Raw genomic sequence first — 13659 nt, 5'->3', positions numbered from 1 at the left:
ACTAGTTAATCATGCTACTATTGTAATGTTCTTTTATTTTATGCAGTAGTAAAAGGCGGAAATGATAATGTATTTATCAAATTACCAATTTATCAAGGAAAATGAAAAAAGTGATAATAAAATGATAAAATGATACTATATATAAAATATTTCAACTATACATACATACACACACACACATTATATATTTGTGCATGTATATGTATAAATAAATAAATATATATATATATATATGTGTGTGTGTATATATATATATATATATAAATATCTATATATATATATGTGTGTGTATATATATATGTATATATATATATATATATATATATATATATATATATTGGTTATACATAAAGCAATATAATATAAACAAATATTTATATATATTGTGTTTACATATATATATATTAGACGAATAATTTAATCAGAAATTTAATGTGAATGTGTATCGCGACAAGGAGTGTCGAATAACTGGCTAATACCTCCCCACTCTTTTCTCTTTGCGGCAACCATAAGCTTAATAATAATAAGTCTAGTTCCCGAAGTGGCAACAGTTTCAGACGGAGCGGAGATGTTATTCGGTCTCGTTTTAATTTGATACGTAACGTTCGGGAAATCGGCTACTATATATGTACCAACCTTTCAAGATTGAAAGATAGATATATGTTAATCCTTTCCTCGTTCAATGTCCTTGGCTGATCTTCTTCGAAGACAGAAGTTGACGGAACGGAGGACAACTACATTACATATATGACGTATCACGTATTTACTTACTTACTTATTTACTTACTTTGTCAGTTATTTAACTACGTATGAATTTAGTTTTGTTGAACGTTAAATCGATACGTTTTAAATAATAAACCGTATCGTAATGTTTCTCGAAAAAAAGAACTCGTTCTATTGGGAATTAAATGTGATAAATAAAAATAGCCCATCGCAAATCTCTTGACAACGTTACAGCAACGTATTTTCCCATTTATTCTCTCTGACTAATTATTTACTCATCACAGATACATCAGTGACTAAATGTCAGTTGCTCTCGAATCATCCTTCCGATGCTTCTGTTTAACTGGACGCGCGAAAGTAAAAAGTGAAAGTAAAATAAAAAATTATTTTATTTCTGTGAAAGACTAAAAGTATCACGAAGGTGAACGTGAGTCTGCAATAATGAATCTCCGGCCTATTTTTTACCATATTTTACTTTATGCTGTGATTTTTGCATTTGATAAATGTGATGTCGTTTATGCCGAAAAACGTAAGTAATAAATGTTATTGACATTGACAAAAAGTATATACATTTTCATGACTTATTATGTTATGTTCAACGATCATCGATCTCTCTCTCTCTTTCTCTCTCTCTCTCTCTCTCTCTCTCTCTCTCTCTCTCTCTCTCTCTCTCTCTCTCTCTCTCTCTCTCTTACGAGACTTTCAAAGTTTATCTCTATTTGTAAGATCAGTATTTTTTTATTAATTAATGATAATGATTTTATAAAACAAAAAAAATATAATCATTAGATATACATGAATATTTAGATCAGTAATAAATAATTAAGTGTCTGGTTTTATATTAATATTATATTACATGATGATATTTTATTATAAATACTTATCGCATTTATTTGAAATATTTCTTAAAAAGCATTTGAAAATATTGACTCAATGAATAGCATTATACGAAAAAGTATGAACGAATATATTCGTATAGATCGTGTTATCATTTTCCTTACTCCATGATGTTTATTATTATTTATTTTTCAATTTATCTGATTCACAATACTCCATTTATTTATTTATTTATTTATTTATTTATTTATTTATTTATTTATTTCTTTTTTTATTTAATCTTTATTCCCTTTTAGTGAAAATATGCGTCGTTGAAAGTGTCAAAATAAACAAAACGATAAACAAAATCCTTCCGAATATGAAAATATCCCCGTTTCAATGCGTCATTGCTAATGACAGGTAATTTCTATATAAATATCTTACTTAATCATTTATTTATTACCCTACATACGATATATTTCACAATCTAAATTGACAGGTTTGATTGTTTACGACAATTAACGACTGGCACGGCCGATATAACATTATTGCAAGCGGAAGATCTTTTAGCGGCGTCAATGTACAACAAGTATAGTTTTCTAGTCACCCATGAATTAAGACTCTTTTCTGAGGGTAAATTAAATGGGAGAACTTTTAACAATCGACGTTCGATTCGATCAATGGAATTATTATATTTCTCCTTCGTTTTTCAGATAAACAACAATTCGAAATGGTAGCGTTAGTACGACGAAATATTAATAACATGTGGGATGCCAAAGAGAAAAGATTTTGTCATCCTGGATTTGAAACTACTGACACTTATACCAAAGCTCTTTCGATGGTCAGTATCGTGCTTACGATTTTATAAGATTTATTTCCAAAATAAGATTGGAAATATTTAAAAGAGGATTGAAGTAGGATGGGATGTATTTGATTTAATCGTGAGTCTCGTAACCAAACGATTCATTTGAATATATGAATATCGTTCGTTCGGAAATTATTTGGAAATATGATTAAAATTATGATGAATTCCATATATAATGAAAAAAAAAAAAAAAAAAAAAAAAGAAAAGAAAATCAAAAACGATTTAAAACGAAATTAAATATAAGACTGAATCCCGTTAAGCCGTTATAAAAAAATTTCCTTTTTATTTCGGTAATACCCGGTATTAATATCAGATCGCGTTTTAAATTGTATTAGTTCTATCAATTTTCCTTTCTCTTTCTCTCTTCTACGAGTTCGTTTAAACATCGTGTAAAAAAAAAGTGGGGCACAAAAAAGGGAGGAGAAAAAAAAATTAACGATTTAAATGCGATTATATTTTTACAATAGAACGAGGAAAGAATCAATTCAAAGCATATCGGTGGGATGTATGTACGTGAGAAATTCTTAGAAAAACTTTATGTCGAGTAAGCGTAACGTTTTTGCTTAGTTTCTTCTATAAGGTTCTCAATTGATGGCAATTAGATATCACGGTTAGCGATTGGAGGACGGAAACAAAAACAAAAAAAAAAAAAAAAAAAAAAAAAATCAACACAAGTTTTTGATTATAAATAAAATGAAAAAAAAAAACAAAAAAAAAGAAAACGTAAGAAATGAAACGAGATAATCTTTTTTGCTCGCAGTATTTCGAAAATTGGATTATACCTAAAGAGTGTGATCCAGAGAAGACATTGTTAGAAAATAGAGTGGCACGGTTATCTAATTATTTCGAGGCAGGTTGCATAGCTGGTCCATGGATCGCCGATGCTACATTCGATACAAAATTAAGTACGTAATTTTATTAGCGCATAAATTAAAGAATTCTTCTTTTTAAATATTAACACTTAAATTTTTATCTCAGGAAATTAACGCTTGGCGTATGTATTTATTCTTTTTTTTCTCTCTCTCTCTCTCTCTCTCTCTCTCTCTTTCTTTCTTCGTAGAATCAAAGTACAAAAATCTTTGTTCGCTTTGCGACAATTCAGCCAGTTGTTATATCGGTGACAAATATTATGGACGCGAGGGTGCCATATTGTGTTTGACCGATAATGTTGGTGACATTGCATGGGTTAGATTGGACGATGTTCTTCAATATTTCAAGGTATAAATATAATACAACGACTGATTGATTCTATAAATTGATATTATTATACTATATATACGTATCTATCTATTTAAATATTATATTCATCGATGGATTTTTTTAATATTAATGGAAAGAATGTCGAAACCAACAAGGAAGATTATGCGTATCTTTGTCCCGATGGTATGACGAGATCAGCAAAAACTGACAATCCATGTATTTGGTTGAGACAACCTTGGCCCGTTATCGTCGCTAGAAGGTAATTTATTTTTCAGGTTTATATATATTTTATATAAATTTGTTTATACATTTTAAATGTCGCATCATATCGATCGTATATATTTCGTTTCAGTAAAATAGCAGAGATGGCCGTTAATATAATCGATTTAACAATCAAATCGAAGAACATATGGAAGAATACACTTCAAGATCTTTTAGCACCTTATCACTCGACATTCGTTAAAACGGAACCTTTGGAATCACCGACAGATTATTTGCAACGATGTAATGTATATAAAAAATAGATTACGAAATTTATATAATGGAAATATAACATATACTGGGCGCGTGTTAAAAGAAGAGAAAGAAAAGAAAAAGATCGCGAACATAGTTCTCTATTGATGTAACAAATCTATATATCTGTTGTTGTTCCCTATCGAAGATCCTGGTTTCTTGAGTGCCAATAATCGTGCGACATGTCAACCTACCAGACGTGTACGTTGGTGCGTTTCCACAAATATAGAAGATCAGAAGTGTCGATGGTTAAGAGAAGCGTCCTTTGTATACGGTATCGAACCCATTATATCATGCATTCAGGAATCCAGTAGAAGTTCTTGTCTCGAAGCAATTAGAGATCAACGTGCTGATATATTCGTGAGCAAACCTGAGGAACGTCTCGAAGTTAGCAAGTGAGAAGAGATATTTGAATACGTGAATATAATAGGAAAAGAATAATATCTCTATAGTACTTAGATCATTGTTTTAGAATGGGATTGAAACCTATATTACAAGTAACATCAAATAAAAGGAAGGATTACAATAGAATCGTGGCAATCGTTAAAAGTAATTCCTCATTTAAAAATTTTAAGGATTTGAAAGGAGCTAAAGCCTGCTTTACGGGATATGAAAGTATAGGTATAATGGATCTAATATTATATAGAAATGTATTATTATTATCTTAAGAGAGATTTTTGTTTTGTTTTTTTTTTAAACTTTCGAAGATAAAATCGTACGAATTATTACAGGTTGGAATTCATTCGTAACAATAATGAAAAACATATCGAAGGATAATTGGGATTGTTCGAGTATTAAAGCTGTTGGAAATTTTTTTGGTGATAGTTGTGTACCTGGAATATCATCTATTAAAAATATAGATGTTCCACCTAATTTGTATTCCTTGTGTACAACAGGTAAGACATGTTTATTTGCTTTATATTATATATATTATATATATATATATATATATATATATATATATATATATAAATAAAAAAATAACTATAATATAAAAATATAGTTACATCCACATACACAAGATGTGTTGTTGTAACGATAGAAAAAAAAAGAGAGAGAAATATAATAGATGTATTTAAAAAAATGTTCTTTCTTTTTTTTTAGATGTGAATGTTGATGACGATATTAATACGTTATCTTGTCTAACATCTGATCGTGCCGACGTCGTTTTCGTAAATTTAAAAAATATACAAAAAGAGATCAATATATCAAATACAGTATCGTCAAATTTAGCAAACGGAAAGTATAAAATTTTGTGTATAAAAGATACAGAAACGGGGAAAGAAAAAGAAGAAATGTGTTCATTAACATGGACTACACTTGGCGCGGTAATTCAATTATTCAATATTTAAATCTAAAATAAAATAACTGTGATTTTTAGTAATTATATGAATAATAATAATAACAATAATAATAATAATAATAATAATAATAATAATAATAATAATATAGATTTCTTTTTTTTTTTTTAATTAATTTTCTGACAAATTTACAATCAAACAAATATTTCATATATTACATCGTTGCATATATATCTATATCTGTATAGTATATATATATATATATAAATGTATATCTTTCTTTTTTCTTAGATAGTAGCGCATAAAAATATTACCGATTTGAGACATAATGATATTTATTCGACGTTACTTAGTATGGATCAATTATTTGGAACAAGTGTGAGCGGATATACTAAAGCTTTCTCTTTATACGGAACATACGATAATCATAAAAACGTTATCTTTCCAGTAAGTAATAAAAAAAGATTTTTTTTTATTCAATCCTTAATTAAAACCTCACGAGATATGTCGATTGAGTGTAAAGTAAACAAAATATCGTCTTATTTATTTAATAAATCATCTCATATTAATTCGATGGATTCTATTTAGATATTTCGCACATGCAATCGAGCGGACGATTTAAATCTGTTATCTCTTCAAGAAATTTATCGCACTTATTACATCCATAATAAACGTAACCATTTCGACAACAGGCCCATGGAAAATGTAAAGACTTAAATGAGACCGATGGTTCCCCTTTGTTATTTAACGCTATAACTCCTATTTCTGATTCACCTGTTTCTCTTTGAAACTTTTCCAACTCGTCGTTTATTTCCAACATCATCGTCGTCTTCGAATTAAATCTTTTAACGATCTTACGTGCCGGTGCATAACGATATAACGTTTTATCATTACCCGAAAGTGAACAACAACCGTTTTCATCAGCGTAAATTCCACAACCAATAACGGTACCGATCGCACTAATGCTTCCCATCGTTTTTATGGTTTCTTCCATCGTTGAAATTCCACTTGACAAACGTTTCTTTCGATCGTAAGCAACCGCACCCACCGTGTGAGCCTTTTTATTTATTTTTTTTTTTTTTTGTAATAAAGTATCTACATTTAATTTCTTTTATAATATTAAAAATAATTTAACAAATTTGCGGTTCTTTTGTTTCTTTTGTTCTTTTTTTTTCACTTTAAGAATAAAATTTATATATATATATATTTATATATATATATAAAAGAAAAAATAAATTATACGACAATTATAAATAATTAAGATAATAAGATAGGAAAGATATAAATTTTATTGCAAACCTCGTGAAATAGTAGGATGTCATTTGATTCTGTCAATTTTTCGTCTTCATCCTTTATCTCTATATCTTCCATTTTTAAAAAATTACATTCTGGAAAATACATTTTGATAATAGACGTATCTTTTTCTTTTTGTTTAATGTTATTTACACAATTGATAGATAAATCGTCATTAGAATCGTTATTGGAAGATATATCAAAATGTTCTTCTTCGGAAATCGTTTCACCGATAAAAAGAATAGAATCGGTTAATTGTTTCAATAACATAGGAAGATTAGCTTCTTTTGCCAATTTTGTAGCACCATTTTCCACAATGAGCACGTGATCCGTATTTTCTAAGACTTCTCTTGCTAAATAATAGTAAACAGATTTATTTTTTTTTTTATATTCCTTTCTCTCTCTCTCTCTCTCTCTCTTTCTTATTATTAATTATCATAAAACGTATTGTTATGACTTAACTTGCCTAGCTTAATAGGATGTTCAATGCCGTGAATTAAACCTATACAACCAGCATCAAGATTATTAGTCATTATTCCTGCATCCCAAACAATTTCATCATTAGTATGCATGGGTGCTTCCTTCGTATAATTTAAGTACAATGTATCTTCCATCCGTGAAATTGCTATCTCTATTGCATCAACAGCCGTATATCCATCGATAAGAATTTTATATCCCTCCAATGCAGCATTTTTAACCTACATTTATAAAAAATACTTTTTACAAAATATATATATATATATATATTTTGATATTATTATTATTATTCAATAATAATAATATTTTTTAAAATAAAAAATTTGAATTATAAAATACGGTATTATACCGCTTCGAGCATTAATTTTCGTTTTTTTTTTGATATTCTTCCTGCACCACCGTGAACTATAATGGTAGGATCAACGCGTGGTTGTGGTATACTTTCTTGGATTAGTTTTGCTTCGACATTTACTCTTGCTAAAATTTGTTCTATCCAAGAACAATAATCACACATTTTGCTTCTATAAAATTTAAAGATATTACACATGCAAAAAATATTTCCAGTGTTAATAATAATAATAATAATGTAAGCTTGCTTTACATTACATTATTCTATTGTAGAGAAAATAAATTTTACATTATTTAAGTTTATGATATAAAATGAGATTACACCGAAATTTATTTTTTTACAGGAAGAATCACAACATCTACAACGTGAAGTTAGTAAGATACGAGGAATTCGAAATTACGATGACATTGTAGAAGAAATAATGATAAAACCGATTTGCAACAGTGCACAGAATTGGAGTTCAGGTTTTGATAAAATTAATTTATTAGGATTATTAATTTTAATTGCACTTTTTACCTTAAATTAATTATAAAATTTAAATGAACATCACAATACATCTATTCTCTATGAAGTTAAGATTCATAAATATAAATACTATATATACACACACAGACACATACATATGATTAGATAAAAAATGGATATTACGTGTATATTATATTTTCATTTTATTTACAATTTATATAAAATCTCCTATAGTGCAATATACACTCAAACCTTGTTTAAAATGTTTTAAGAACGTATTCATATAATTATGAGATTCAAAATAGTATAGTAATAATTGTTGCAATAAATTACTTGTTTGGATTGTCTTTTTTGAAAAATACTTATTAAATAATTATTAATGGAATATATAATTAACACAAGACCGTTGAACAATGGTCATAAATATCTCAAATGACTGATATATTAATATACTTTTTTGCTGTATTTATTATTTATTATCTCATAACTATTATAAAAGTGTAATATAGTTCAAAAACGAATGTAATTCTTTTTCAAATTCTGCTTTTTCAGAACAATAAGATTCCTTTTTTAATTTGTACACTAACACAGTACCAAGGTTTGTTCCAAGTATCTGAAAAATTTTTTATATATTTATGTAGCGACAATTTTATTACTGATGCACATGATGTAATGATATTAGTTTTATTACATACCAAATATTGGGAAACCTTATCATGTTCAGTTTTCCAAGAACATAATTGCATACAATTTATATGTCCCCATTTTGTTAAAGAAGAATTACTTACATAATGCATTTCATTATTTTGCAAATTACATGTATATATTCTGAAATATTATTGTTATATTAAGAATTATTCTATAAGAAAATAATAACATAACACACACACATACATTCCTTTTTTATTTTATAAACTTACTGTGATTTATTATTTAAAATATAAACTGTAGATGGCTTAGATCTCGACCATTTCAATACTATAATTTTATTTTTATGATTATCATGTTGTAACTGTAAGATAGGTTTTTCTCTATTCGATGAATAAAGAAGAATTGTACCATCATTACAACCAACCTAATATAAACAATTCAAAATATATTATATACATGAAATAAAATTATATATTAATATATAAAGATCTTACCAAGAAATAAGATGCTTTGAAGGGACATATTTCAATACATGATGTATTTCCACATGGGGCTAAAATATTTCATTTCATTATTTTAATGTACTTATTGAAATTACATTGAAAATTTCAAGGCAAAAATAAGCTTACCTATTTTGTGTCGTTTGTACACTGAAGGATTTACTCTGCAATTGAGGCAAGAATTATGCAATATTTCATTAGCATCAGTTGCAACAAAAAGACTATTAGAATCTATATTATCTATATGCATGTCAATAATTGTACCATTGTCATTTAATTGTATAGACATGTCTTGACTTTTAATTAGCCTTATATTACCCCACTGACTAAGGCCTAAATCATTGACATTTGATTCCAAATTATAGAACACACTCCAAATTATAAAATTACCATTTTCATCTATGCTACATAGCTGTTAAATTAATATAGAATAATAAATAATAATGGTTATAATAAAATTATATGTTTAAAGAAATTCTTATTTAATTGTTATATACAATATATAACGACTTAAATATAAAAACAAATATATTAAAAAACAAAAAAAGAAGGAAAAAAAATTATTCACTTACCTGTATAGGTATGAATTTGTTTTTACTCATTTCTGTATATACTTTTTCTGTTTTAGACAAAGTACGTATTGCAACTATCTTTGAGTTATGTGTTGAAATTTCTGGATTTCCTGTTGTTGTATATGTCGGTATTCTTATAATCCAATCGTTACCATTAATATTATTAGCCACTTTGTGATGCCATATTTCATTTTCTTTCAAATCCCAAAGACTTATGGATCTAATATAAAAATATATAATTTACATGAAATATAAAATCATATAATAACACAGCAAATAATGTCTATAGGAAATGAAAATACCCATCCTCTAATCCAGCAAATACAATATTGTAGTTGGTTGGATGAAAACAACATGCAGTAATAGGAGATGTAGAATAAAATAATTTTGTTGGTAAAGATGGTTCACAAATATTCCATACGCATCCAATGCAATAATCCGTAATATCATTCTGATTGTGTACCGTTTCAATTTCCTAATATATCATAAAAAAAAAGAGTAATAATCAATCAGATATGTATATACATAAAATTTATATATAAGCTTTTATTAATGTATACTTACATCATCATAGGGAGCATGAATAGTTAATAAAACTTTATTTAAGCTTTCCGAATAATTTATCATTGTTACTTCTCTACCAGCAAGGAATGTTATTGAGTTTATATCAAATTTGACGAAACCATCACTTTCAGATATTTCTTGAACATCATTTTGAAAAATAGTCCCACCAAACTTTTTTTCTTCTAATAATGATAATATAACAGTGGCAGCACGACGTACAAAATCATTTAATTGCAATATATCAAAAGATGGCTTTGTTATAACTTCTCCCAGATTGATATTATCATCACTACCAACACCAGCTTGTTCCTATAATTAATATATATAGTATAAATTTTGTAATATTACAGAACTATATTTGTCTATCTACAAATTATCATTCGTACCATAGCAAATAAATTTATATTTCCATTTCTATAATTTTTACAACTTATCGGAAATTGTGTCCATTTATTAACATTACATATTTCAATCGTCTGTGTTTCAGCTTCTGATCTATCGTCGCCCGTTTGCGTATACATCTATATAAAATATTAATATTTATATATTGAGATTATCTTTATAGTATTTATGAAATGACATATCATGTCGGTCTTATATGAATTTCCATTAATATACCTGTTGAGTATGTAATTTTCCATAATTTCTAATAAATTCCTCATATGGTACTGGTGCACATTCCAATAAAGAAAATGTTAAAGTATTCAATTTTATCATAGTTAATAGCTGTTTTCCTCTGCTCTTTAATTTTATTAACTTTTCAGTAGTAATTAGCTATTATTATAATTAATTATAGTTTACTATAATGAAATATAATTATATAAACATTTAATATATTAATAAAGCACAATACCTTTTTACTACTATTATCTTTAGTTTTAGAAAAGTCAATCAATGCAACTTGTGAAAGAGATGGTAACTTTGTAAAATCACCAGATCTAGTATCTTCGAAGCCCTCATCCATGGACAATGGCAATGACTTGTTTTCAAATAATTTATCCTCACTGTTCAAATGAATATGTAAATAATAAAATAAAAAGTTAAAGATTTCGTTTTTCTTTCTTATTTTAAATTTATATTATATATTATTATTAAAAAAACAAAAAGCATTCTCTACAAAAGGAAGCATATATCGCACATTAAATATGCTATCATAAAACAAATTATCAATGTAAAAGATTAATAATTTCTTTTCTTAATAATAAATTTTAAGAATATAACAAACCTATACTCTTTATTTGTTTCTTGGAGATCTGATAATGGTAATGGTATATTCAGCCCTTTTGTAATCATTGTTTCTATTATCATTGCTCTTCTTTTTGCTTCGGCTAATTCATAATGACCAGAATCATGCATATCTTCCTCTTCCACTTTATGATTGTTTGCATTATGTACCACTTTTTGCTGGAATAAAATGTAATTGAGAATAAAGTAAGTATTATTGTTTTATATTTATTCTATATAACAAAAAAAAAACATTGATAATATTACTTGCTCTTTAGTGGAAAGTTCAATTGGACTTTGATATAAATTAATTTCATTTTCACTTGAACTTTCACTGGCCTCTAATATCTCGTCATCTGTGCATTCTTCAAAATCTGATTCATATTCCTGAAATATAAAAATAAATTATTCTCTATTTGTTAGAGTATTTAGTGTATTAAATATTTACTACATGCTGGATAATATATAGTGTACCTCAAAATCATCTGCATAATAATTGTCATCGTGTTTATTTTGATTAATATTTTCTTGTTTAGTTATTACATTCGTTGTTATTTCCTTTTTCTTAGACACCTCTTGTTTAGAATTGTCTTTACGCATAAGTGAATGTAATACTTTTACTTCTTCTGAGCTTAATGTTCTAGAGTTTCTCCGTATTTTAGATTGTGGATCAATTTTATTTGTTGATACAGAATTATTTGAGATTGTTTTATTTGTAACTTCTTTTATCGTTTCCTTTTTTCCCTTAGAACTATTACCAATTAAATTTGACTTTGGTATATATATGGTACTCAATCCTCTTTTTTCAGAATATGTGCTTTGATGCTTTTTTGAAGGCTTCGCATCTGTACTATGAGCTAATTGACTTTTTTTCACACTACTATCTCGTACCTTATTGCTCGTTATATTTCTTTCCGATGTAGACAAAGATTTTGAATTATTAGACTTTGATGCGACTATTCTATTTGATACTTGTCTATTCATCGAAACTTCTTTTTGAGAAATACCAGGCTTCTTTTGTTTGAAAGAACTTCCTGATGCATAACCACTTGAGGAAGTCTGAGGAAGTTCAAGCTGTTGTTCATCATTGGTTTTTCTACGACTACTGAGTTTTTGTGACTTTGAATACCCATGAGTTTCAACTTTAGTTGTTCCCTATAATTATATTATGACATTGAATAAAATGAAAAATTAAAATTTATTAAAATTAAATATGACACAATCAACATTATTTACTTCTTAATTAAATAAAATTTCAAATTAATTTTCAATAAGTGAAATAACCTAATTGTGTAGTGATTATTAATTTATACGAACGTACAGTGATATATGTATATGAAAATAGTGCGTGCACAAAAATGCGTGCATATAATAAGGAAAAAGCACTTAGTAGTTTTTCATTAATTAATATAATATAACTACACCAAGATCGTAATGTAGAATCTTGCCTTTTTAGACATATTGCTATTAACCGATCAATAACAATTAAAGATTGTCAATACATTCACTGGGATTGTTTTCACGTGATATTAACAGATGTCGCTCAAACTAAATACAACGCAAATTTAAATACATTTAAAATAAGTTATTTTTATAAGGATCGTTGTAAGACTGCTTTCATTGGAATGTTTTTCTTTTTTTTTTTTTCTTTTTTTTCTTTTTTTTTTTTTTTTTTTTTTTTATTGATATAGTTGTCACCTATAAATACGCACAGGATTAAACAAGACCTTCAATATATTTGTTGCAAGTAAAAGTTACTCAAATAAATACCGGTTATTTTCTACAATGACTTTTTATCGTTTGTTGATACAATGGTGTATCATAGCGACGTCTCCTCAACACACGGAATAAAATATCACACATATAAAAATCAAATTGAATATATAAAAATTCTCTTCTTTGTTTTGTTGTTCGATTAGTTTTGTTTCGAAATTATATTTATTGTTTCCTTTTTTACATATAAATATATAACTAAATTCTATGTAATTTTTTCAAAATATCTCCGAGTGATTTTAAGAAATAATATAAAACGATATAAAAACGATCATGACTAAATCTAAAAGACAAAATAGGTAAATTGATATTATATATATATATATAATATGCATATATAGATGCAACACGATTCTAACCTCGAAATAGATG

At 27.0% G+C, this 13659-nt stretch overlaps 3 protein-coding genes across 8 annotated transcripts; 1 reads left to right on the top strand and 2 right to left on the bottom strand.

Annotated features, from left to right (window-relative positions):
* Positions 1-527: 527 nt before the first annotated feature.
* LOC124955486 (transferrin) lies at positions 528-9320 on the top strand. 3 transcript variants are annotated; one of them, XM_047510002.1, is made up of 15 exons: positions 528-752; positions 1008-1252; positions 1857-1959; positions 2039-2172; positions 2253-2380; positions 3166-3310; positions 3466-3623; positions 3743-3864; positions 3958-4109; positions 4267-4513; positions 4591-4739; positions 4850-5014; positions 5223-5446; positions 5711-5866; positions 7882-9320. In XM_047510002.1, the coding sequence occupies exons 2-15, from the start codon at positions 1165-1167 to the stop codon at positions 8062-8064; spliced, it is 2154 nt and encodes a 717-aa protein (XP_047365958.1). In that variant the 5' UTR covers positions 528-752; positions 1008-1164; the 3' UTR covers positions 8065-9320. The 3 variants fall into 3 exon arrangements, with proteins under 3 accessions (XP_047365958.1, XP_047365957.1, XP_047365956.1); XM_047510001.1 differs by having other exon boundaries at positions 528-759; XM_047510000.1 differs by having other exon boundaries at positions 528-1252.
* On the bottom strand, positions 6456-7736 carry LOC124955494 (isoaspartyl peptidase/L-asparaginase-like). Of its 2 annotated transcripts, XM_047510023.1 has the most exons (4): positions 7539-7736; positions 7179-7410; positions 6719-7065; positions 6456-6595 (listed from the first exon to the last, which is right to left on the bottom strand). In XM_047510023.1, exons 1-4 carry the CDS (start codon positions 7734-7736, stop codon positions 6593-6595), a joined length of 780 nt encoding a protein of 259 aa, XP_047365979.1. In that variant the 3' UTR covers positions 6456-6592. The 2 variants fall into 2 exon arrangements, with proteins under 2 accessions (XP_047365979.1, XP_047365978.1); XM_047510022.1 differs by lacking the exon at positions 6456-6595 and having other exon boundaries at positions 6641-7065.
* LOC124955484 (cytoplasmic dynein 2 intermediate chain 1) lies at positions 8472-13374 on the bottom strand. Of its 3 annotated transcripts, XM_047509993.1 has the most exons (15): positions 12963-13369; positions 11989-12669; positions 11782-11901; positions 11516-11694; positions 11144-11294; positions 10909-11064; positions 10677-10811; positions 10291-10599; positions 10029-10201; positions 9727-9946; positions 9284-9566; positions 9149-9207; positions 8924-9078; positions 8699-8831; positions 8472-8616 (listed from the first exon to the last, which is right to left on the bottom strand). In XM_047509993.1, the coding sequence occupies exons 1-15, from the start codon at positions 12972-12974 to the stop codon at positions 8494-8496; spliced, it is 2889 nt and encodes a 962-aa protein (XP_047365949.1). In that variant the 5' UTR covers positions 12975-13369; the 3' UTR covers positions 8472-8493. The 3 variants fall into 3 exon arrangements, with proteins under 3 accessions (XP_047365949.1, XP_047365948.1, XP_047365950.1); XM_047509992.1 differs by having other exon boundaries at positions 8552-8831; positions 12963-13374; XM_047509994.1 differs by having other exon boundaries at positions 8552-8831; positions 12836-13370.
* Positions 13375-13659: the final 285 nt, after the last annotated feature.

The sequence above is a fragment of the Vespa velutina genome, chromosome 18, assembly GCF_912470025.1.
Source record: "Vespa velutina chromosome 18, iVesVel2.1, whole genome shotgun sequence".
Lineage (NCBI taxonomy): Eukaryota > Metazoa > Arthropoda > Insecta > Hymenoptera > Vespidae > Vespa > Vespa velutina.
Note: the sequence above shows the minus strand (reverse complement) of the source record. Positions and strands in the feature narration are given on the sequence as shown.

What these genes read in the sequence shown, in the direction of transcription:
- LOC124955484 (XM_047509992.1), bottom strand. An exon ending in ATATAAATTTATTTGCTATG is followed by an intron (nt 10,600 to 10,676) that starts GTACGAATGATA and finishes TATTAATTATAG; the next exon opens with GAACAAGCTGGTGTTGGTAG. An exon ending in TCAAAGCATCTTATTTCTTG is followed by an intron (nt 9,079 to 9,148) that starts GTAAGATCTTTA and finishes TGTTTATATTAG; the next exon opens with GTTGGTTGTAATGATGGTAC.
- LOC124955494 (XM_047510022.1), bottom strand. Translation starts at nt 7,736, where the DNA reads ATGTGTAATATCTTTAAATTTTATAGAAGCAAAATGTGTGATTATTGT. An exon ending in GAAAATTAATGCTCGAAGCG is followed by an intron (nt 7,411 to 7,538) that starts GTATAATACCGT and finishes TTATAAATGTAG; the next exon opens with GTTAAAAATGCTGCATTGGA. An exon ending in TGAACATCCTATTAAGCTAG is followed by an intron (nt 7,066 to 7,178) that starts GCAAGTTAAGTC and finishes ACTATTATTTAG; the next exon opens with CAAGAGAAGTCTTAGAAAAT.
- LOC124955486 (XM_047510002.1), top strand. Translation starts at nt 1,165, where the DNA reads ATGAATCTCCGGCCTATTTTTTACCATATTTTACTTTATGCTGTGATT. An exon ending in TGTCGTTTATGCCGAAAAAC is followed by an intron (nt 1,253 to 1,856) that starts GTAAGTAATAAA and finishes ATTCCCTTTTAG; the next exon opens with TGAAAATATGCGTCGTTGAA. An exon ending in GTATTCCTTGTGTACAACAG is followed by an intron (nt 5,015 to 5,222) that starts GTAAGACATGTT and finishes CTTTTTTTTTAG; the next exon opens with ATGTGAATGTTGATGACGAT.